This window comes from Thermobia domestica, chromosome 14 (assembly GCF_964235325.1).
Source record: "Thermobia domestica chromosome 14, izTheDome1.hap1.1, whole genome shotgun sequence".
NCBI lineage: Eukaryota > Metazoa > Arthropoda > Insecta > Zygentoma > Lepismatidae > Thermobia > Thermobia domestica.
Window position 1 is genome coordinate 136362253 of NC_137467.1, and position 25275 is coordinate 136387527.

The 25275-nt window shown below is 36.8% G+C and overlaps 2 protein-coding genes across 27 annotated transcripts in view; one reads left to right on the top strand and one right to left on the bottom strand.

The window, feature by feature from the left end:
* LOC145670338 (uncharacterized) overlaps window positions 1–25275 on the bottom strand; it is a 493290-nt gene that overhangs the window by 146937 nt on the left and 321078 nt on the right. For 12 of the 26 annotated variants that reach the window (XR_014128286.1, XR_014128278.1, XR_014128290.1 and 9 more), the window contains one exon: window positions 20693–20787. Coding sequence is in view for 8 of the 26 variants with exons in the window: in XM_081738877.1 (XP_081595003.1) it covers window positions 20693–20787 (95 nt within the window). In the remaining 18 variants the exon portion in view is untranslated. The other 14 variants (XR_014128277.1, XR_014128284.1, XM_081738882.1 and 11 more) reach the window with 11 other exon arrangements.
* LOC145670337 (WD repeat-containing protein 17-like) overlaps window positions 9226–25275 on the top strand; it is a 246114-nt gene continuing 230064 nt past the window's right edge. Inside the window, exon 1 of the mRNA XM_081738874.1 lies at window positions 9226–9463. Coding sequence (XP_081595000.1) covers window positions 9281–9463 — 183 coding nt within the window. The 5' untranslated portion in view covers window positions 9226–9280. The remainder of the gene's footprint in view (window positions 9464–25275) is intronic.

The window sequence follows — 25275 nt, forward strand, 5'->3', positions numbered from 1 at the left end:
CTCTAATAATTTACAGACTTAACTGATTTGATGACTATTTGTTCGTAATTATTGTGCGATCCACAAAACATGCATTTCTTTTCCCTATACAATATTTTCCTTAATAAAAATACAATATTTAAGAATGACACATTTTCGTAAGGTCTGTGTCACAGTTAAGCGGTCCTGCATTATGAGATTTTGTTTGGGTTCAAACTAAACTTATCTCAAGGTGCTGACGTGTGTTCATTCGTCGGTAAGCGGCTATTACATGTGCTTTCTGTATATATTGTAAAATTATCTCGTTGAAGTAGAAAGTAGAGCAATTTACACATGGGATTTGTTTTCTTTACAACTTGTCTTATTATGAAAGCTTTTGTTATAAAACAATATAAGATCCCTACTATAATTATGGTCTTTAGACAAATAAAAAAAACATTAAGTAGTTAGGGTAAAATAGGTGTTTGAATGCCCAGACAGCCAACGAAAGGATTTCCAAAAGCTCCAAGCTAGCTGAACGGAAGTGGGTTAGGATTTTTAGCGCTCTAGGCAAGCAAAGAGAGGTTGATGTCCCTCATAGCTCCAGGCAAGCTAGGCAGGAAGAAAAACCACAAAGCTTCATGTAAGCTTAGGAAATTGACGTTAGGAATCTCTCAGTACTCCGCGCAAGCTAGGAGACCGGTTGAGTTTTCACAAAGCTCCAGGTAAGCTAGAAGGCTTGGTTTAGGTTAGGGTTCTCTCAGAACTCCAGGCAAGCTAGGAGACCGGTTGAGTTTTCACAAAGCTGCAGGTAAGCTAGAAGGCTTGGTTTAGGTTAGGGTTCTCTCAGAACTCCATGCAAGCTAGGAGACCGGTTGAGTTTTCAGAAAGCTCCAGGTAAGCTAGAAGGTTTGGTTTATGTTAGGGTTCTCTCAGAACTCCAGGCAAGCTAGGAGACCGGTTGAGTTTTCACAAAGCTCCAGGTAAGCAAGAAGGTTTGGTTTAGGTTAGGGTTCTCTCAGAACTCCAGGCAAGCTAGGAGACCGGTTGAGTTTTCACAAAGCTCCAGGTAAGCAAGAAGGTTTGGTTTATGTTAGGGTTCTCTCAGAACTCCAGGCAAGCTAGGAGACCGGTTGAGGTTTCTCAAAGCTCCAGGTAAGCTAGAAGGTTTGGTTTATGTTAGGGTTCTCTCAGAACTCCAGGCAAGCTAGGAGACCGGTTGAGTTTTCACAAAGCTCCAGGTAAGCTAGAAGGTTTGGTTTATGTTAGGGTTCTCTCAGAACTCCAGGCAAGCTAGGAGACCGGTTGAGTTTTCACAAAGCTCCAGGTAAGCAAGAAGGCTTGGTTTATGTTAGGGTTCTCTCAGAACTCCAGGCAAGCTAGGAGACCGGTTGAGTTTTCACAAAGCTCCAGGTAAGCAAGAAGGTTTGGTTTATGTTAGGGTTCTCTCAGAACTCCAGGCAAGCTAGGAGACCGGTTGAGTTTTCACAAAGCTCCAGGTAAGCTAGAAGGTTTGGTTTATGTTAGGGTTCTCTCAGAACTCCAGGCAAGCTAGGAGACCGGTTGAGTTTTCACAAAGCTCCAGGTAAGCTAGAAGGCTTGGTTTATGTTAGGGTTCTCTCAGAACTCCAGGCAAGCTAGGAGACCGGTTGAGTTTTCACAAAGCTCCAGGTAAGCAAGAAGGTTTGGTTTATGTTAGGGTTCTCTCAGAACTCCAGGCAAGCTAGGAGACCGGTTGAGTTTTCACAAAGCTCCAGGTAAGCTAGAAGGTTTGGTTTATGTTAGGGTTCTCTCAGAACTCCAGGCAAGCTAGGAGACCGGTTGAATTTTCACAAATCTCCAGATAAGCTAGAAGGCTTGGTTTAGGTTAGGGTCTCTCAGAACCCCAGGCAAGCTAGGAGACCGGTTGAGTTTTCACAAAGCTCTAGGTAAGCTAGAAGGCTTGGTTTAGGTTAGGGTTCTCTCAGAACTCCAGGCAAGCTAGGAGACCGGTTGAGTTTTCACAAAGCTCCAGGTAAGCAAGAAGGTTTGGTTTATGTTAGGGTTCTCTCAGAACTCCAGGCAAGCTAGGAGACCGGTTGAGTTTTCACAAAGCTCCAGGTAAGCTAGAAGGTTTGGTTTATGTTAGGGTTCTCTCAGAACTCCAGGCAAGCTAGGAGACCGGTTGAGTTTTCACAAAGCTCCAGGTAAGCTAGAAGGCTTGGTTTATGTTAGGGTTCTCTCAGAACTCCAGGCAAGCTAGGAGACCGGTTGAGTTTTCACAAAGCTCCAGGTAAGCAAGAAGGTTTGGTTTATGTTAGGGTTCTCTCAGAACTCCAGGCAAGCTAGGAGACCGGTTGAGTTTTCACAAAGCTCCAGGTAAGCTAGAAGGTTTGGTTTATGTTAGGGTTCTCTCAGAACTCCAGGCAAGCTAGGAGACCGGTTGAATTTTCACAAATCTCCAGATAAGCTAGAAGGCTTGGTTTAGGTTAGGGTCTCTCAGAACCCCAGGCAAGCTAGGAGACCGGTTGAGTTTTCACAAAGCTCTAGGTAAGCTAGAAGGCTTGGTTTAGGTTAGGGTTCTCTCAGAACTCCAGGCAAGCTAGGAGACCGGTTGAGTTTTCACAAAGCTGCAGGTAAGCTAGAAGGCTTGGTTTAGGTTAGGGTTCTCTCAGAACTCCAGGCAAGCTAGGAGACCGGTTGAGTTTTCACAAAGCTGCAGGTAAGCTAGAAGGCTTGGTTTATGTTAGGGTTCTCTCAGAACTCCAGGCAAGCTAAGAGAAGGGAGTTGATCATCCGAAACTGTTGTCGATTGAGGCAATGCACGTAGTTTTATACCTTCTTTTGAGCAGCGGTGGCGCTGTGTTTCTCTTCTATCACATGCCCAAGTAGTGACGATAATTTCTGTCGTCTTTTTTTTCAGTAACTTATAGAAGAAGAGCATGTGGTTTCATATAAATAAGAAGCATATGTTGATGTTTACAAGTGTAATATGTTACAATATTATCGTGTAATATGTTGTAATATGATCGTGGTTTCGATTTTACGGTGAAGGTACTTGCCTTACATACAAGCCTGATTAATGGTTTACATGAAAATTTGAACAGTAAATATGGTTTCATCTAACTGTATATGCAACTAACTGTACCTCTCTTGCTTTCTTGTTGTATAATGAAATATCTTGATAGACCTAGCTTCACGTTAAGTTGGTTAGTTGCTTGATTTGTAATTTAAAGTCCCTTTTAACACCAAGATTCTATAGGATATGGACCTACAACTTAACATGTTATCCAAATAAAATGAGCTCCATTGTCAATCGAATCCGGGTTTCTTGTACAGAAATAGAAGTCAAATCAAGTTCTGAAACAGAAAGCTATAATAATCATGAATAGAAGAGTACGTAATTGCAAAATTATAAGCAGGAGGAAGTTTGAAAGTTTCATCCAATTGTCATTTTCTTTATTCTCATACAATTAGAATAACTTGGAGCATGTGCATATAATTTTGGTTGGAAACACATTGAATATTCTCCTGACGATTTGGATCTTACACACAGTGAATGTCACCTATTCCCTGCCTTGGAAAAGTTGATAATTGGGAAAAGTTTTGTAATCATAGAAGAGATAAAACTGTCGTCTGCCGATTCTTCTATTTGCAGAATACAAAGTTTAATGAACAGACGTTCTCTACGTTAGTGCAGCAGCTGCATGACAAGTGTCGATGAAGACTACAGAGAAATAGTATATATATATATATATATATATATATATATATATATATATATATATATATATATATATATATATATATATATATATATATATATATATATATATATATATACAGTGGCGGATCCAAGGGGGCTATAGGGGCTATAGCCCCCCCCCCTTGACGCTCAGGTATACACTGGATAAAATGGGCTTCAATCCTCCTTCACACTGGATAAAACGGCAAACTATGGTTTAGCCCCTCCCTTGACCATATTCTGGGTCCGCCACTGTATATATATACCTATTTTTACACAGAATTCAAATGCGTTCTAAATTAACAAGATGGGCAATACTAGCAAAGAGATTTTTTTTTATGGACTGACCATCGCAAGTTGAAACTCATTTCAACTCTTAAATCCTTCCACCAATCAAATGTAGAAGGTAATACCCGCTGTCGCTACGCTAGTAAACAAATGTAAGAAGCCAACGTTTTCCATGAATACTTTACTTGACTCAACTCGCAGACGTAAAAGCAAATTAATTCAACTAGTTCAATAGTAAGCAAACTTTTTTTTAAGAGGGGGCGAAAAAAGCTTGAGAGAGGCCAAAATAATTTATTAAAATCAATAACGTTACAATTTACAAAAAATATTGTAATACAGAGCTCTACTAATGATTGAAGTTTCTTATAATTTATTAGAACTGGGATGCACTGATCCTTAGAAGTGAAGTTAAATGCTCACCTGTGAAGCTGTTTCTAATACAACTCTTTCGAAATAATCCTATACTACTTTTCATTCGTCAGGTTAGGAATCATCTTCGGGATCTGATAGAACCCTTTACGAGGCCGCATTTGGCCCTTGGGCCGTAGCTTGCCGATCACTACACCAATTCATGAAATTGAAAGCACAGAGAAATCATAACCAAAACAATAGAATTTGACATGGGAAAGCCTCTGAGGAAATTTAGTTTCATGATAGGTTACAATAGATCACGTGACTAATTTATTGATAGCAGAAAGTTCTGTGTCAGGAAGAAGCAGAAGTCTGTCGAGAATAGGTTTTTATTTTGCACTCTTCAATAGTTTATGTGAATTGATTGATTGATTAAAACTTGAGACATCTGTGAACATTAAGGCTAATGAAACGGCTTGTTTAAAGTCGGATTCGAACCGCTAGTCGTCCGCAAGTTTTAAGCACTTCCACCGGAAGTTGAACACTGATTTACAGGCACAGAAAACACATTTGTTAGCCGCTTTATGCCAATTATTGAGGGTATTGAGAATATGGAAAAATATTCGTCTCTTTTCTTTCAAATGAACGGAAACTTTAATGATTTTTGATTTTACTTATTATTTTTTTCAAACCTATTTACATGGAGCTTGCCTTGTGAGCAGGGGGAGATTTAAGTTGACATGGAAAGGAAATCAGTAAAATAAAACCATTAAAATTCTAGTTCATTTGAAAAGAAAACAGCATAAAAAGAAAATCAGTAAAATAAAACCACTAAAATTCCAGTTCATTTAAAAGAAAACAACATGAAAAATAAATCAGTAAAATAAAACCATTAAAATTCCAGTTCATTTCAAAGAAAACAGCGTGAAAAGAAAATCAAGAAAATAAAACCATTAAAATTCCAGTTCATTTCAAAGAAAACAGCGTGAAAAGAAACTCAATAACATAAAACCATTAAAATTCCAGTTCATTTCAAAGAAAACAGCGTGAAAGGAAAATCAATAAAATAAAACCATTAAAATTCCAGTTCATTTCAAAGAAAACTGCGTGAAAAGAAAATCAATAAAATAAAACCATTAAAATTCCAGGTCATTTCAAAGAAAACAGCGTGAAAAGAAAATCAATAAAATAAAACCTTTAAAATTCCAGGTCATTTCAAAGAAAACAGCGTGAAAAGAAAATCAATAAAATAAAACCATTAAAATTCCAGGTCATTTCAAAGAAAACAGAAAAATAATTTCTCATATAAATCAAGAGGCCAAACAATAAAGATGGCGCGTGCATTCAACAACTTAAGGACTAGAAGTCTTCATTCAAGGATAGAAGTGTGTTTAAATGAAATGCTCTGTATTATATACTATGAAACAACTTAAGCATAAATATTATTTTGACATCGAAGTATCTTATAGTATCGGACCGAAATATCTTTATAAGTAGTATTGAACCGAAGTTCCCTTATAATGTCTTACCGAAGTACTCTTATAGTATCGAGTTGAAGCACCTTTATAGTAGCGAACCGAAGTTCTCTTATAGAACTGTAGTACTCTTACAGTATAAGCCAAAGTACCTGTAAAGTAATTGATTGACATCCTAATACGATCGAATCGAAATGCCCTTATAGTATTCAGCCGAATTTTCTTTACAGAATGAAGCTGAAGTACGCTTATAGTTCCGAACCGAAGTTCCCTTATAGTATAGAACAAAAGTATCCGTAAAGTAGTGAACCGATATATCCTTATATCATCGAGTCGAAATACTCTTATACCGTAAATGGAGCTGAAGTACCCTTCTAGCATCCAGCCAAAGTTGCTTTACAAAATTTAGCCGAAATATCCTTATAATATCGAACCGAAGTACCTTTATAGTAACGAGCCGAAGTATCCTTACAATATCAAAATGAAATTTGATAGTGTCAAACTAAAATGCCCTTATAGTCTCGAACCGAAATACCGTTATAGTATCGAACCGAAGTACTTTTATAATACCAAAGTACAGTTCTGTATAGTTTCTTCCTGGTGTTTTGAATTCAATCTCTAGTGCGAGTAGGGGCCGCGGTGGCTCAGTGGTAGAGCGTTCACCTCTGGTGCTTGGGGTCTCGGGTTCGATCCCAGCCCCCCCAAGTGAACTTTGTGGTGGACAAACACCGTGTGTGTGGGTTTTCTCGGGGTTCTCCCGTTTCCTCCCACTTTCTTCATTCCACCATTTCATTCATTACTCATCATCACCGTCTCCTTTAGCCTAACCGGCATAAGCATGAGACGTAAAACTCAAAGATTTCATTTTTTCTAGTGCGAGTAAATGTCATATGGACCCCTTATAAACCATATGTGGGCCACATCTGTAACATCATCGGAAGGAACAACTGCTCTCTCATCCCGTAAGAAAAAAAAATCTTTACATGTTCTGGCAACACTGTTGCTGTAAGAAACGGGAAGAAAGAACTGGCACTCATTGATTCTGTAGGCTGCTTGTGATGCAATTATGAACCAACAAAAATCTCAGGTGACAATAAGCAAAATATAGGGAGATAGGTTGAAAAAGAAAGGTACTGGACATAGCTAATAACAAAAGTAATTTTTGAACCACAGAACAAGGAAAAGTGTGTCGCAATTAGAATACGCAAGTACTGCAACCTCTTCTCAAGTGGTCACTTACGACTGTGCTGTTGAATTTTACATACGCATCATTTGCCACCGTTCTCTTCTTACTTCTGTAGTCTATGACAGTTTTTTAAAAAGTAAGTCAACATTGCTTTTATATGGAATCGGATTCTAAGCTACTTTACAAACGTAACATTGACAGTAATCCTACATACTCATGAAAGATGACATAAAAATAGAATTGTTATCTGGGTATTGATGGTACGTGAATAGTGCTTTAGAAAGAGAGAGAGACAGAAAAGCGTCACCCACATTTGTTTTAATTTTATTTTTCAGTTTCATTTTTCGTTTTATTTTTCACTTTATTAAAATTATAACGTATTCACTTTTCTTGGCTTTTCTATAGCCCGGAATCGATACTTGGTACTGATCATTATACAGTTTTGTAGTGTTTAATATTTGTAGTGTTTCAGCTATAAAACCAGTTGAGAATGCTCTATGAGCATTACCAGAACGAATTTAAAAAGAATGTAGAGATGAAGAGGGAAGGATAACTGTGATTGTTTCTAGATGTAAAAAGTAAATCTTTTTATGCGCACCTTCTTCGCTTTCTCGCAAAATATCATTGACTTATGGTTCCCGAGATATGGCTTCTTAAATCTTCCGAAATGCGAAATTTTTTGGCCAATATCTGGGAACGGACGGTAGCCAGCTGACCAGTGGCCACCGGCTACTATTTGGTACTAAAATGTTCGCCATCTTCTTAAGTATTGGTCAATACCAATATCATCTCTCTATATCTTATGGTTCCCGAGACATGGCTCCTTAAATCTCCGGAAATCGGCCATTTTTTCCAATACCTCAGGAATGGTAAGAGTGACGCGAAAAATGCCATCACTTTCTCAGATAGTTGTTGGTGCTCTATCGAATGAAGGCTCAAAATTGAAGAAAAATCGCAAATAACAGACAGACAGACAGACACACAGACATAGAGAATTTAGTAACGAACTTTTGAAGTTCGTTGAAGAAGATGAGACCAATATAGTTTAACTTGGTGTTTCTACCAACCTCGTATTGACTGCACGGTACTTCTGTAGTAGAACGCTCAACTCTGGAACCTTAGATCTATGAATGGATCTCAGATGTTCTGAACAGCATCATGTCCGTGAGATCTTGGTAGGGGCGGACCCAGGACGGACTTGTGGGAAGGGCGGTGAGTTGTAATACTGCTACTTAGAGATACTTTTAAGAGCTCCAAACTCTGGGATGTTTTTTATTTGTATATAAAATTTTTTAAAAAAAATTTCTCCTCTGGGGGGGTGGGCGATTGCCCCGATCGCCCCCTAGATCCGCCACTGGTTCTTAGGTTTTATTCGTTTTTTTAAAAAAATATTCTCATTACACCAATTCTACCATAATCAATATTTTATTCCATTTTGAAGCCGTACCCCTATCCTGGTGGTCCTCAGAACCACATGTTCATACAAAATGCACTTTAGTTAATTTATCCCAGATGTTTACGTTTTTATTATTATTTGTCACACAAACAAAATGTAAGATGGAAAATGTTCAAGAGAACTTTTTCTCCGTTGATTTTATTATCGGAACTCAGCTTAAACCAAAAAGGAAAGCTTTTCCATTAGCCATTTGTTGATGGATCTTTTAGTTTCAATTAAACATTAAAGAAACACGTCACATTTTGAGACGCAAATTCGTATGGAGGGCAATTAAAACCACATTTGTTTGTAGCAGCTTTCTCAAAATGTGATCCGCGGAACAGTGGAAGTTCACGAGCACATTTTATTTAGAGATTCTACAAGCTTATGATAGTTTCTATATCTTTAATCATTATTTGGGTTTGTTGTTGTTGTTGATTTTGAGTTTAACGTCCCGTTCAGCAGCGAGGCTATATAAGACAGGACCTACCGATTAACGAGGAATTCGAACCACATGAGCTCCCGAACCTGGATTCGAACCCGGGTCTTCCACGCCAAAGGCGCGTACTCTAACTACTTAGCTATGAAGGAGCTCTTATTTGGATTTGTCGAAGTGTCATTGTGTCTCTCTAAATCTGTGGTTCCCAACCGCGGTGTCCGCAGTCCTATAGTGAGTGTCGTGAAATTGTAGGATTCAAAAATCATGTAGTATTTAATAATTAACTAAAATCAATTTTGTGACAGATCGCTTTCGTTCGTCAAGACGAGTTGATTGATGTATAGGTTGCATGTGTGCAATCGCTGGAAATACCCTGTCCTCCGAAAATAAACAATTCCCAGATAGTTTGTACAAAATAAATTGTATGAAAATTACTAAATTTAAATATATCATAATAAAATACATGTTTTCGTTACAGGAAATCATGACACTGGTAAGACAATTGAACTTGCTGACAGCTGGAGCACAACCATGGAATACCGACATATGTTCAATACAGGAGAACAAATTCGCTTATGCTTCCACACTAGCGATTTATGTTTATGAGGTTAGTACAAAAATATATCATATTAACATTTCTTATTCATTTACAGCGTTTCGTTATTCCATTCTATTACTATTTTTTCACCATACAACATGATATAACCGCGGGCAATAAATATTTATGTACAGATTACCCTCTATTTCTCTGATAACAAAGAGCAAAACCTCTAGAAGGGAAAATTTACTCATGATCAAAGGCTAACTTGATCATAGTTCACCTTTAGCAATTTTCTCTACATTTACTGAACATTCTTCAGAGCAGAGTAAAACCCTATTCCTGATCTATTTACTTAGTAATCTAGCCTAGATTTGTCACGTAAATGAGGTAGAATCCGCCTTCGAGAAAGATACGTTTAAATATAGACCCAGACTGACTTATACTTTCTTCCACATTGGTGTTGTTATTATTGTTTATTATTGATGATTTTAGTGTAAACTAGCCTGGCCGACTGTGTCTGTTCACCATTTTTTTTTTTTTTTTTTTCAAGACCCATCGTCCAAGGTTAAGGGAGACGATGTTATGATGTAATATACTAAATGGTGAAGTGAAGAAAGTGAGAGAAACGTGAGGACCCCGAGAAGACTTCCGCACATGATGTTTGCCTACTACAAGAATCACTAGGAGTGAGCTGGAATCGAACCAGGGATCCTAAACATGAGCCTCTGTCACTGAGCCACTGCGGGTTATTGTTAAATAAATTGAAACCAAAGAAAAGTGATTACTAAACCAACTTAAACACGAATCGCGACTGCAACCGTCTGAAACTTGAAGAACTCTTGCACTAGTAGTAAATCCTTGAAATTCTAACGCCCCCGCTATTATGACAACTCACAAGTCAAGAACAGCGGTGCATGTGTCAATGTAAGTGTACGATATGACTGCAACCTAACCAAATTTTTAATACCAGTGTGAGGAATGTGGGAAACACAATGCTTGCAGTAGTGACTTGTCAAGCGTAGTGAATTGTTAACGAGGAGCGGGAGTCAGTATTAGTACTTACAGAAGAATGCTATAAAACATAGTGAATCGTGTTTTTACACGACCACAATCACAGACTACTGCCGGCGAACGACCTACGTGTCTTCTTCTTTTCTTTTTTTCTTTCTTCCAATTTTATTGGCGATTTCCAAGACAGTTTATGACTTCATGAATAAAGAGTTTAAGACTTATGAAGTTAGTTATGTTTGTTTTCTTTCATTTTTAGTGGATCTCTGTTTGTGTTAAGACAATAGTTTTTCAAGGGTGGTTTCGTTGGCATATTGGGACAGGACATCGACAGTGACAAAACTGTCCTTGACCGCCAAAAATGGCGACTCTCGCTCTTCAGTGTGCACAGTTTGGAAGTAGATCTTTGGTTGGTAATGAACGGTCGGTAACTGACCTAGAAAAAGGATTCCATTGTTGAATGTGTGACAATCTGACTTTTGTTCATCCCACGTAACTTTATCTTTTCTAACCTTTCCTTTGTTTGCGTTGTAAATTACATACGAGGATTGATTATCGTTTGTTTAATTTTTTAGCTCCCAAGAAGTGCTAAAGAAATGTCATTGGTGAGCCTATTGTTCATAAATTTCTGAACATCTGTAGAAAAGAATATGCAAACAAATAAAATTATTTAGTTTTATTTATTTGTTGTACTTTCTGTCTTAATTTTTTTGTTCCTTCGAGTTTTCTTTTTATTACCCTTTTATGTTTCTTAAGTCTTAAAAAAGATGACTTCATTTGCAAAATATATGGCATTGAGAAGTTCTTCAAAGTATTTTATACTGCAAGTGTTACAAACAATTTTCGGGGACATTAATATTAACGGTCTCGTACCTGTGAACCTGTGAGTTTTCATTATGTAATGCCATGTGCTATAATTACTTGCAGTTTTTGAGCCTTCGACGTGGGAGACCCGGGCTGCATTCCTGGTAGAAGCTTGTAAAGTTTGGATTTGACGTTAAGTTCTAGATCCACGTCTCGTTTAGCTTAGGTTCTGGAAATAGATATTAAAATCAAATCAACTAACCAAAGATGACTGTCGCATGACCCACTTAATTTTATTTAAAGGTTTTCATGACCCCACCAGTATGAGTGATTCCGCAATAACTCTTCCCATCAATGACGATTACAAAGAAAGATTGCCAGGTTTTAACCCTTTCCTTCTACAAGATATTGTGGAAAAAATAGAATTTTATCAAATGAAAATATGAATACAAAAGTCATGCATGTCCTGAATCGATATAACCCTGGATACTTGAACCCACCCCCTCCCATCTTCGTAAAATTCTCTGTATACCTCTGCTTCCCGTTCGAAGTGTATCACCTTCTTCAATCCATTGACTATGCCTTTCTAAGATACTAAAAGTACAATATCGGAAGGTTGATCTCTAAGAACTTTTATTAATAAAATGATACAGAATGTATTGAATGGATGCATGTCACATCACATGAGTTAGTAAATATCTTCAATCTGATCACCAGAGTTTTCGACCAACACATGCAAAAATTAGATTGAGCTATGACACATAACGACCAACACAGACTGAATCACATTGGCAGTTCGTTGACAAAAGTCGTTAACTTCTCTTTACTGTTTCCCATAAACAAAACCGCAAAACTTGATATCGGGAGATGTGCTGGCCATATCAAGGGCTTATCTGTTCCAATCCATTGATATCAAAATTGTCATCCAGGTATCGATAAACCACTTTATCGTAGTGGGATGGTGAACCATTTTGTTGGAAGTAACGTGACTATAAGACAATAATACAATAATCAGGATATTATCTTCTATTAAAGAGCGAAGTATGTTAAAGTGTTTTTCGCTGGTAACGATGTTGCAATGCATGTTTCCGGTGTTCATGCGGATGGTCTGTGATCCATATTAGACAGTTGTACTTATTTAACTTACCTAGCACATGAAATGCGGCTTCATCTGAAAATAAGAGGACATTGGGAGCGACAAGTGTAACTTCAAGCAAAATCTAGTACATTTCCAAACAAGTTTGCGGGTAGTACAGCGGACAAACCTGTACAATTTGCGGGTAGTACAGCTTCATTTCCAGATCAGAATGAATGATTCGTGTATGAAATGTCCCCATCCAGGGACAGACGTCTGGTTGACGTATAAGGATTCTGTACATGCCACCTTGAACACGCAAAATACTCCTCCAATCCATAGTTTTCTCTACAACATCTGATATAGAATTGATATATATCCATTTGGGATAGACACTCACACGTGGTGGAGGACCTTTCTCAATCTAGTCCAGATACTTTCTACGCGAATACGCGACAAAACGTACTAGCGACAAAACGTACCACCGACAAAACGTACCACTTACCCTGAGGGATGCCTGTGAATGGTTTTTCTAAAAGCACTTTAAATAATGACAAGCGACAAAACGTACCACTTGACTGGAGGGCTAGTTGCGAAGAGTCTTCCAATCAGCCATCAAATAATGACAGGCGACAAAACGTACCACTTGATAGGACAGCATATAAGTATATATATATATATATATATATATATATATATATATATATATATATATATATATATATATATATATATATATATCGGCCAAAATAAGGTTAAAAGTTGAACAGATTGGTGGTGAGAAAAATACCGATGCAAGAGCAAGACTAAGACTAAGACCATGCCTGCAAGATTCTCGCCAGACCAAGACCAGCAAGAATTATGCATATGCAATATTTGAATATTTGCTGATTTCCATCACACTTTATCCAGGCTTTGGGCCAGGGACGGATAGGCATTATTAGAGGGGCACGGGCGCTTTTTCCCACAAGGGCCACCAGCATCTCAATGTCACAAATCAAGTTGCACAATTTTCTTCCTACTGTAAGTCAATAGTATTAACAATTGACAATTAAAACCTGATATTCTTTCATCAGTATATTATTCTGAATTGTTCAAAATATTATATGAAGTTCAAGGAGAACGTATACTATATTACAAAATTAGCAGATGTTTTAGTGTACCAATTTTTGATGCTACTGTATCTATCACTTTTGCATCCAACATATTTTTTAATGAATCTATTTCAATAGACATCAACTTAAATGTTTTCAAATGTTCCTGAGACATGGTACTCGTTAGCCTATTTTTAATGCATTTCAGTTTATTTCAATTTTGAAAAATTTCTTTCACATGTTACCTGAGTTACGGGCAAAGTCAATAAAAATTTGTATGCTGGAAACCTGGATAAATATTACCGCAAAATTTACAATTCTGCAAAATTAAAAAGCAGCACATTGGACAATTTTGCAACACGTTTTGCATTCGCTTTCCTTGTAAACAAATGTATTTTCTCCTAATTCTGAATCACTTGCACCATCAGCACAGTCATTTTTTTCTCGGTTGTGCTCGTCATCAAGACTAACTTTCAAGGATATCCACGTCCTTCAAAAGTTCAAGAGAATACATTTATAGTATCCTTGGAAACTTCTTTACTGAAGTTTTTCAGAAAATATGTAAGTTTATTGAAAGGCACGTCTGGAAGTTCTGTTACTTGGTTGAAGTGTCTAGGGTCCAAATAATCCATAAAGTACATTGCTTCTTGAATCTTGAAGAAATACTCCAAACTACCATGTCCAATATTGTGTTGAATGCGTTGATGCAGTACCTGGTCATTGGATAGAAGCAGCTTCATCTTCATATTCACAGAAATATCTTTGTCCATCTCTGAAGGCGAATTGTCGACAGGTCAATAAAAAAAATAAATAAAAGAAATCACTTTCTAAGTTTTCAAATTTGTTATTGGCCCATTCTGCAAAGCTTAATGCTGCATTCTTAACGGATTCAAAATCATCTCTCTACTCTTTCACTTGGAACAGAGTAGTCTGCACCATCCGATACGACTACACTAGCAGCACCCTCTATTTGGAGATAGTTTGACAGAGAGGTCGTCACTTGAAATATCTTAAGGAACATTTGTGCTGTCCGAGTTGTTTTGAACTTGAAAAGATCTTTTATATATCCTTTCGCTTTACACCTAGCTTTTGGTTTGATATTTTCTGTAGAAGCCATTTTCTTAATTATTATGGTCAACTCTATATACAAAGCACTTTCTGGTTTCGAAAAATGACCAAACTTTTTCTGAAAAACAGCGTGATTTCTACCATCTTGTTTCCGCAGTAACTGTAAGACGCCTTTGTTAACATTTGATCTTCCAAATGTACATTCGCTGATAAGACTCACGCATAAATATCGCACAGTCATTCAGCATAACAATGACACAGAATCAATGCCATTTTATGTCAGATCACATATGACATGATTGAGTATATGAGCGTAACACCACACGTGTAACTGAGTTTCTTAGTAGTTAAGCGGTTAGCGTATGCTCCTTTGTCGTGGGAGACCTGGGTTCGGTTCCCGGTGGGAGCTCATGTGCTTCGGATTTCCCGTAAATCAGTGTGTCCCGTCTCATATAGCCTCGCTGCTAAAAGGGCCGTTAAACTCAAAATCAATTGAATCACACGTGTAACTGATCATAGGTGAATTGAAAAAATCCGAATATTGTCCTTGCATGTTACTTGAGCCATCGGTTGAATTTCCAATACACTTCTTAATTGCAAGGTTCAACTTCTGCAGAATTTCCAGCAGTAAACCACAAGGAGACTGGCCTGTGGTGACAACAATACTTTGTTTAACAACCATTTTAACAACATACCGTAAAACAACAGAGCACTGGCCTGAAACTACTATATCTTGTGTAGTGTCTAATAGAACAGAAAATATTGAAGCTTGAGAGACTTCTTTCGAAATATCTTCTCTGATAAGTGTGTTGATAGCATTCAAAACATGATTCACCGTGTTTAGTAAAAGTTATGCGACCACTATCCTGCTTACTTCCTCGTATATGACTCTTCTCGGTGACCTTATCTAAATTACTTTTAAGCGAAAGATCAAATTTGCTTAAGAAAGGCATAATATCCAAAAAGTTTCCATGATCTATAGCTGTGTCTTTCAGTTTATAGGCTGCTACATTTCCTCTGTAAATGAGCCCTCTTTTACCAATGAGTTTCTGCACTTTGACAATTCGATACATTGCCTGTCTGTTCTTCTCAACCTTATACTGCCGTTGTTTTACCTGTTCATGAGGAAGTAGTTTCTTAACATTATGTTCTCTTTTGTTAGATATGTAAGCACCCACATTGGTCTAATGTATTTTGGAAGACTCGTGTTCTCTTACTCGCTGATAGACGTGTTTTATGTTACGTTTGTCACGTACAGAACCTTTAAGAGAAATTTGTTCGATCTGGAGAATAATCTGTGGTAAGAGAAGTTTGTTCGATCTGGAGAATAATCTGTGAACACGCTGAAAAAAAAATGCTTGAAGTGGTACGTTTTGTCGCGGATTAAATATCCGAAATGTTTTAATTAGTCCAAGACAGGTTGTAATTTATATAAGTGGTACGTTTTGTCGTGGAATAAATATCCGAAATGTTTTATTTAATCCATGATAGGTTGTCATTTATGACAGGTCGTCAAAAGTGGTACGTTTTGTCGCTGGTACGTTTTGTCGGGACACCTTTCTACGCACCACAATAATGTATCCGTACACTTTTTCCATCCAAATAACTACATTTCTCCTCTCCTCCAAACTCAACTGTGTCACCATAACTCAAAACTGGAAAAAAAAAAAAAAAAAAAAAAGTTGGTAAAATCACACTATACGTGTTAACATGATTTCGCTCAATAATAACTTGCGAAGTACATACAACTATTACTCAACCTCCGTTTAAATTATCATTTGCGTTAAGTGATAATATTTTTGTGGCCCATCTTATGCTTCACCACTCTATATAGGAAGGAGATCGGGCAAATGGCGAAGGAGGACAGATGGCGCACCACGTGATTAACGAAGAAAAAAATAGGCTGTTGACCCCAGTATCTTTCCAGTTTAAGAGAAACTTATCATCAAAAAAGTAAGAGTTGTATTCGCCTAAGACAGAAAATAATTTAGAAACACCGCAGCTTTCAAATTGTCAGAGACACCTAGTAAGAGAAATCAATTTATTACTATTGTTTTTTTGCATGTCGTAAATCTTATATTGGCACAGGACTACAATTGTAAATACATGTTTGGAAAGCCTATTTAATGCAGTTCTGTAGTTGTTGTGTACATTTAGGTCAATATTACCAATTGGTTAGACATCTTGTACAACATTCATTTGAATGAATTTGGGTGAGAGAGATGGGAGGGATGGTGCATTTTCTACAGTTGTGTAAAATATTCAAAAGTCTAGCAAACCGTCGCAAAGTCTAAAAGTAATGTCTTTCGTAAAATGATCAAACGTTATAACGACTTTCCAACACCATAACCCAGTACCATAAGAGATCCTTAACCACCTCCAGGTGACTCTTAAATATCACAACCAAGTTCACCCGGTTATTTTACAGGCAAACAGAATCAAGAATCATTTCTACAGTTCTTAACGTACGAAGACTAAGGAAATTGGAAAGGAAACTAATAGCTGATATCATTACCTCCGAAAGGTTTATTGAGAAAATAAAGTTGAAATCTGAGACTCTGACAAATAATAATAATAAAAAAAAATAGAATAAATATAATAAAAAAGATTAAGATGATTCAAAAAGTGACATTTTTACGTTTTCCTTGTTCTTCAAAGATTGAAATTTGATGTAAGCTACATTGTAAGACAATAAAAGGGTACATTTAAGTTTTTTTTTTCTTATTTATTCCGTTAAGACAAAAATGTGACCTATCTGTCCCCTCTTTCACAGGGAGGATAGACTATCCCGAAGTCCCATTGTTAACTTTTAAACTGATAGTTAAAAATCACTGAAATTTTGCACGATCCTAACATCGAAAGGGAGAAAGCGTTTGACACACCCACAATACCACCAAACTAACAATGTGGCCAACCCAATATAAAGTTGTATTTTTGTCAAATAGCACTACTGTACACAGGCCCGAAACCAGAGGGGGGCTAAGAGGGCCTGCCCCCTAAACTGTTCATGGTCCCTCCAGATCTCAATACAAAATGCTATTATTAATACAAAAAAACAATTTAGATATTTGTAAGAGAATTTTTGATGACCTGGCCCCCTAACATATTCATGGCCCCCCAAACCTCTCTGGTTGGTTTTGGGCCTGGCTGCACATCAGATAACTACTTCAAGTCTACATAACTAACTAACTAACTAACTCTATGGCCTATGGAACCCGGAGGTTCAATGCCGCGTTCACAAAAGCTCTCCACTGACTTCTATCCTTAGCTAACTGCATCCAGTTTCTACTTTGTATTTCCAATCTCTGCGAGATCCATCTTAATATTGTCCTCCCATCTGCGCCTAGGTCTTCCTAATGGTCATTTTTCGATTGGTCTTCCAGTCAAGACTTTGAAAGCGTTTCTACTTTCTTCCATTCTAGCTACATGACCCGCCCACCTAAGCCTCCTAGACTTGACGACCCTAACAATGTTGGGTAAGCCGTATAAATTATGTAGTTCCTCGTTATGAAGTTTTCGCCATTCCCCATTCCCGTTCCTCTTGGGTCCGAATATTAGTCTCAGGATCTTGTTCTCAAATACTTTCAGTCTATGTTCTTCCCTCAGAGTAAGTGGCCATGTTTCGCAGCCATACAAAACAACAGGCATGATTATCATTTTACATATTTTAAGCTTCAAATTCCTCGACAGAATTCGCGACGACAAGAGATTTTGAACCGAATAGTAACACGAATTCCCTGCCTTTAGTCGACATTTAATTTCTTCGTGGATATGTGGACTTCAAGTCTACATGCTAAACGAAAACTTACAACACACATTCTTTAAGACTAAGAACGCTAGAGTATCGCAAACAAGTAGATTTTGGACTCTGTTCTACAACAGTAATAATGCAACTAAAAGAGATGGATCAATGGATACTCAAAGTGCCTTAGTGTCTAATATTAAAACAGTATCAGGTAATCTAAAAATATTGAGCTTTTTGTGCAGGAGATGGTGTGAATGTCCCAAATCTAAGGATATATGAGTCGCAGCGGATCCGGCTTGACGTCATCTGACAACTGACAGCACAAAATGGAATACTTATAACTAGACGTAAGGTATTGCGCCGTGGAGATCAGTGAACTTTCCACAAAACTACACTATATTTTACACTATTATTGCAAGAAATATTGTGCTGTTTATGGGCAAGATACGTTATCAAAAGCAATAGTCAAAAGACGATTCCAGTTGTAGTGCCATCTGTCAGCAAAACTTGTCCCTCTAAACCAACTTTAAACCATTCGAAGAAACTTGCTACAAAAAGAAGCTCCACGTTTGGGTGCCACATGATCTGACTCAAAAACATTTACTCGTTCGATATATATAGTGAAGAAAAGTGGATAACCTACGACAATCTTCGAAAGAGATCGTGATCGAAGCGAAACATTTCACAATCTGTAGTAGAGGACACACTGACGCTCAGAAAGGTTATGCTCTGTTTTTGGTGGGATTGGAATAGCATTATTCATAACTAGAGACCGGGGGCCTTATGCAAGTCGTTCTGACGCGTGATTAGTGTCGTACTAAAGTGTTCGACTAACATATATTTCTTGCAGTAATCAGGCTCTTGGTATGACGCTAATCATACGTCAAAACAGCTCTGCATAAGGCCCCGGATGTTTAGGCATTAAAAACCTCGAAAATAAGCAGCAAATAGGCACTTGAAATTTAAAAAATAGGCAGTAAAATGTAATTTGAAATAATGAAGATAAATACTAAATACAATTAAAAAAATATGTTCAAGTCATAGATAATGTTCAAAGAATACGAGAACATACAAGTTCGTTAACATTTTTTTCTGCATATATAAAAACGAAGCTTGACATGCATTCCATTTATATTTGGTAAACACATTCTATACAGAACTTTATCACTACACATAACAGTCCAAATTTTATACACTTTATCAGTACACATAGCAATCCAAAGTTTTAGGGCATTTTATCACTACAAACAGCAGTTCGCAATTAACATTTGATTTGTACACACAGGAGTACATCTTCTGACTGTTGTGCACGCAACAGTCAGAAGATGAAATATTGGCAGATTTCAAACAAAAACATAAACTGTTCCGTGTACTTCAATCCAATACATTCTGGTTTGTCGACACGAGCAATTATTAATCCCGATTGCACATGATAACAAGATATTTTTTGAGGTTTTCAGCTGATAAATTTCCTCTTCGATCGGATAACACATGTTTCAAAATTGAGAATGAGCGCTCTACTTCCGCGGATGCAACCGAAGCATATTTGAAGCACGCAAGAACATGTGGATCAAATTCATTGGGCACATTTTCGCCTTTCAACACTTGTCCAATTGCTTTTAGTTTACCCAAGTCCTTATTGGCTGCAATAACTCTCATATTTCTCACGAACCACCTGTCCCTTCGCATCTGGCACAAAGTAAATTTTGTCCACGACAGAGTGAAAATGTTCCAGGGAGATGCTGAAGGTTTTATTTCTCTTCCAGAAACGTTATCGCACCTAGCAAAATTGAATGGTGGATAGCAATGAAAGCTAAATCGTTTCGCACATCATTATTCAACAGTTGTTGTGTTATGCGAATTGATGAGGAATCCTCTTCAGACAGACAATTTACTACTTCCTTTACGGTCTGAAAGTTAGTTGCGTAATATAGAGCTGCAGAAATCGAAGTACCCCACCTTGTTATTAGATTACCGGGTTTAGGGTCGGTTTCTTTAAATAGCTGAATCCAAGATAGAGCTTTGAGAAATATTTTCTGGGTATTGGTGATTAAAGCATCTACTTCGGGGAATAAACCACGGATTTCCTCAGCAATTCAATACAGGGAATACGCGGGACATACGTTATGTGAAGCATAGCTGGGAAAAGAACTTTAAGTGATGTTACAGCTTTTCTCATGTATGGTGATGCGTCCGCGATAAACAGAAAAATATCTTGATGTTTAACATCATCTGGCCGAAGTAAATTCAGTGAGGAAGTGAACAACTGAGCAATTGCTGTACTATTTGTTTTTGGCAGTTCCTCATATGCTGGAAGATATATTTTGGGCTGTTGATCATGTTCCATTGTACCAATCACATTAACAAGGAACCGTCCGGCATGGCATCGGTCGTTTCGTCAATCGAAACCTATTTTTTTCACTCACTTCTTTCCTAATTCTTTCAGTAACACCCGAATAACAACCGTCTACGTATTTTTTCCGTAGTGTTGTCTCACTCACCTGTTTACTGGTGTACTTTGACAAGAAACGCTTCAAGGAATCATTTTGTAATTTCCGCAGAGGTATACCTGCTTCTATGAACGCCTCACACAAATCTGAAAGAAAGAAAAAAAACTGAGACTGCTGACTAGTAGTAATGTACGTAGTAATCAGTGAAGCTTTTGCTAATTTTTGTTTTCAATTTGAAGCAGATTTATGTTTGGCAGTTTCTAAATGCTAAATAACGTGATTTTGTTTCGGCACAACTCACATAACTTACAATAAAGTATGTATCCGTCAGTTGTAAACACACCACAAGCGAAAGTCTTCACATAATTATTCAAAGATGTGGCTTCCTTAGGCATCTTGAAACAAGATTCTTCTTATGCTCACAAAACCACGCATACACGATATCAGAAACCCCAGGATCGGTCACAAGACGAACACTATGCTGACATGAGGACTTAAAGAACATTAATTTTTTGTGCATCTGTGGAATATAACGCTGTTGCAAACAAGAGGAAGTGCAAGGGAAAATATGGATCATACTGTGTCATTGCTTTCGGCAACATTGTTTTATTGTAGCGAAATGAAGCTTGACTTTGACCTACCCATAAGTTAGCTTCTCTTATTTTACAATTCTCGGAAGAGGCAGAATCCTTTCTTGAAATGAAAATTACATATTTTTCCAAATGAAGTCTTATTTTGAAGAAAATACATAGAATAGACAACATCAGGCACTAAAGCAATCTTTTAGGCAGTGAGGGGGCGAAATAGACAAAATAGGCAAAATAAAATTGGCTTAAACAGAAACTATAACTATCCATATAAACTTTAAAACGTCATTTTTGATCATATCTTTAATATTAAACAATATAGACATTTTGAGTAACATCCGGTCTCTATTCATAAGGAATTGATGCCGTCCGGCAGAACGGTAGAATCTAACACCATCATACCGATCCCTCCAATTACTAGTAGAAATTGGACCAAAGACAGTAAAGCTTTCCCTCGACGACATATATCGATCGCTGTTTATTAGGCTCGCTGTACACTACGAGATCAATCCTAGGAAATATCTTAGAATTTATCTTCGGAAAAATGTGATGACATATCTTGTAGGAAATCCTACTCTTTTTGTGCCATACACTTGAAGAGTTTTCCAGTCTGACCGAATGACGTTTATCAACATAAGTACAAACTTGAAGAATTACTATGTTAACCACACTGCACATCCCACTGATATTAATACCATGCGCTATATTGTTAAATTGGATACCTCTTTAAAAAAAAGAAAAAGAAAAAAAAAGCATAAAAGTCAGAAGGGTGCTAGTATACTTATGGCGCATCACATTTTAGAAGATTTAGAAGTAAAATTTAATACTTTGCATGAAAAGACATATTTATAAGGAATAAATTTCTGCAAACAATAGAATTAAATACAAAGTAATACACCTGAATTTTATGTTTACAACTGTAGGGTTACTAGTGTAAAATCGTTATAAATGTTTTAACGACGGATAAAATAGGTGAGTGACAATCTTTAGCAGAAAGGGTCCAGCGAATTTTTCTAAGAATAAGAAATGTTACAATTTCGGTAGTTTCTATTTACATTAGTTTAGTTTAGGTTGATTCAGGTTAGTTACGCTTAGGTTAGGTTATGTTAGATTATATTAGTATATGGGTCCAGCATAATTTTCAAAAAGTGATAGAATTTCCCTTACTTCTATTAATATTAGGTGAGTTTAAGTTAATTAATTTCATTAGGTTAGATTTAGTTAGGTTGTGATAGATCTAAGTACTTGCATCTTCCATTTTTCCTGTAAATTTTGTAAGCCTTCCCTGTTTCTGGACCCCTTCTGCAAAACATTTACCTAAGTGAGTACATGTGAAAGATGACCGGTGACACTATTTCCCATCACCGGTATATTCCTGCATACTTTACAGAAGCTATAATTTATGTTTACAAGTGGAGCGCTACTACCACGATACCATAACAAGTGCTATTCAAACTCGTATCATTGCCAAAACCCACTCGTTTTCACTACCTTCGCTGTCGTGCCTGCTTCCTTCGCTCGCACCTCCTGGCTGGTTTTCGGACCCCGCTTCAACCTGCCCTGACTCGGTTAGATAGCATTCGTGCTTTCCAGAGGCCACCTAGCACAACTTGGTTTGCGATTTACGCACTATAGTTTTTATAGTATACATCCGAACCCCGTATTTGTACGCAAATCATAAAAGATTGTAGTTTATCAACAATTGCTTTTGATGGTATCCTTGAATTTTATCTATGCTATGTGAGATATTTTCATGTCGGTCAACGCAAATCATTTAGGAAACAGTGACAAATTATAATTTTTCAACAGTTATTTCGTGTGTTACACCTAAAGTAAACCTGCACGATCAGAAGATACCCCATCAGTTATGTTTTCACTTGCGATCTGATGCCATACACGTTGAGATTTCGACTCTAGGACAAATCGTAAGAGATTTCCTAGGATATATCCTATAATGTATAGCGGGCCTTACTGTATGACTATTCACTCATCCCAAGACAAGACATTGCCAAAAGTTGTTATTGATTTCGGTGACAAAGAAATTCCTCTCAGAATATCATTAGTTGCTTTATCTCTAGTCCGAAGGCTTTAAGACATCTTATTTATTTATTTATTTATTTATTTATTTAGCCTGTTTTGACTTACAATATGGAGAGTATCTCCTATAAGTTCTACAGTTGTCATGCATATAAATCAAATTGTAATTACAGCTTATTACACCATTTGAAGTACAAAATTATAATAAACATCGCATGTTAAATTTGTTACATAATTACATCATATTCATACATCGTTATCATTTGCAAACTCCTGAACTGAATAATATGCTTTAGAAAGTAACAGAGTACGAATTTTGTTTTGAGTATTAAAATTTACCTCTTTATAATGTGATGGTAACGTATTATAAAGTCTCGTACAATTTAAATAAACATTTTTTTGGTACTTGGAGTAATTTTGTTGTACTACGTAAATGTCGTTTAATTGCCGCGTGTTGTATGCATGAATATCTCTTGTTTGTATAAACATCTGCTTGTTTTGTTTCACGAAGTGTATACATTTATATATGTATAGGCTTGGAAGGGTTAAAATTTTTTGTGATCTAAATATTTGTTTACATGATGTTCTTTTATTTAGTCTGAATATTATTCGTAGTATTTTCTTTTGTATCCGAAATGTTTCCTGACTGCATGCGGCTGACCCCCAAAAGATAATTCCAAAACTGAGGAGTGATTGGACTTTTGCATAGTATATTGATAATAAGCTATTTCGTGAAACTGTATCTCGTAACCTAAAGAACGCAAAACATAAAGTAGTCAATTTTTTATTTAATGTTTTAACATGGGTTTGCCAAGACAAATCATCATCGATGTAAACACCAAGTAATTTTGTTGCATTAGAATACTCAATTTGTTTTCCATTAATGTTTAGCGAAGGGAAGGATGGATTATTTCCTGGAAAACGAAAGTTAATTGCGACTGTTTTATCTGTATTTAGGAGAAGGTTATTTGCATTCAACCAAGTAACTATTTTGCTTATAACCTTTTCTGTCTTGACCAATACTAAATTTGGGTCTTGTTCAGTAATAACTATATTTATATCATCAGCATATAACATGCATTTTGTGGGGTGTAAAGTTTTTATCAGATCATTTATGTAAATTATGAATAGAGTAGGGCCTAAAATAGAGCCCTGAGGGACACCTCTGGTAATTTTTGTTTGCTTTGAGAAGAAAGTGCAGGATCGATTTGATTCAACTTTTGTAATTTGAACAGTTTGGCATCTATTTGTTAGGTAGGATGAAAACCACTGGTTTGCTACGCCACGTATGCCATATTGAGACAATTTATTTAGCATAATATTGTGATCAATTTTGTCAAATGCCTTTGACAGATCGATGAATAAACCTATAACATAATTCTTATTATCGAGTGATTTCAGGACATCTGTAAGAAAATCAAATAAAGCGGTATCAATACTTTTATTCTTCTGAAATCCGTGCTGAAAAGTCGAGATAATATTATGATTTATTAAAAATTTGCTAAGACGTTTTGCCATGACTGACTCAAATATTTTTGAAAATATCGATAGCACTGAAATAGGTCGATAATTTGTCATGACATTCTCATCACCCTTTTTAAAAGTTGGAAGAACCTTAGCATTTTTAAGTAGTGTGGGAAATATACCGTTTTCTAACGAGAAATTTATAAGGTAACAAAGTTGATATGTGATATGTTTCGCACATTTTTTAATTACAATGGAAGGAACTTCATCCATACCTGAAGAACTGCTGTTTGATAAAGATTTAATTATTCCTATTAACTCATCTACAGAAACTGGATATAAGAACATAGACTTTGTGTTTATTTCTCCTTGATTTGGGAGTTTCTGCATTATTTTTGAGTGATCAGTATTTTTCGTTTGATCAGCTGAATTCACAAAATGATCGTTAAATATATCTACAATTTGCTGTGGATTGTTTATAACTTTACCATTTAGTTTAAGATATTCTACACTCTTAGGCCTGCTTGTGCCAAGAGTTTTATTGAT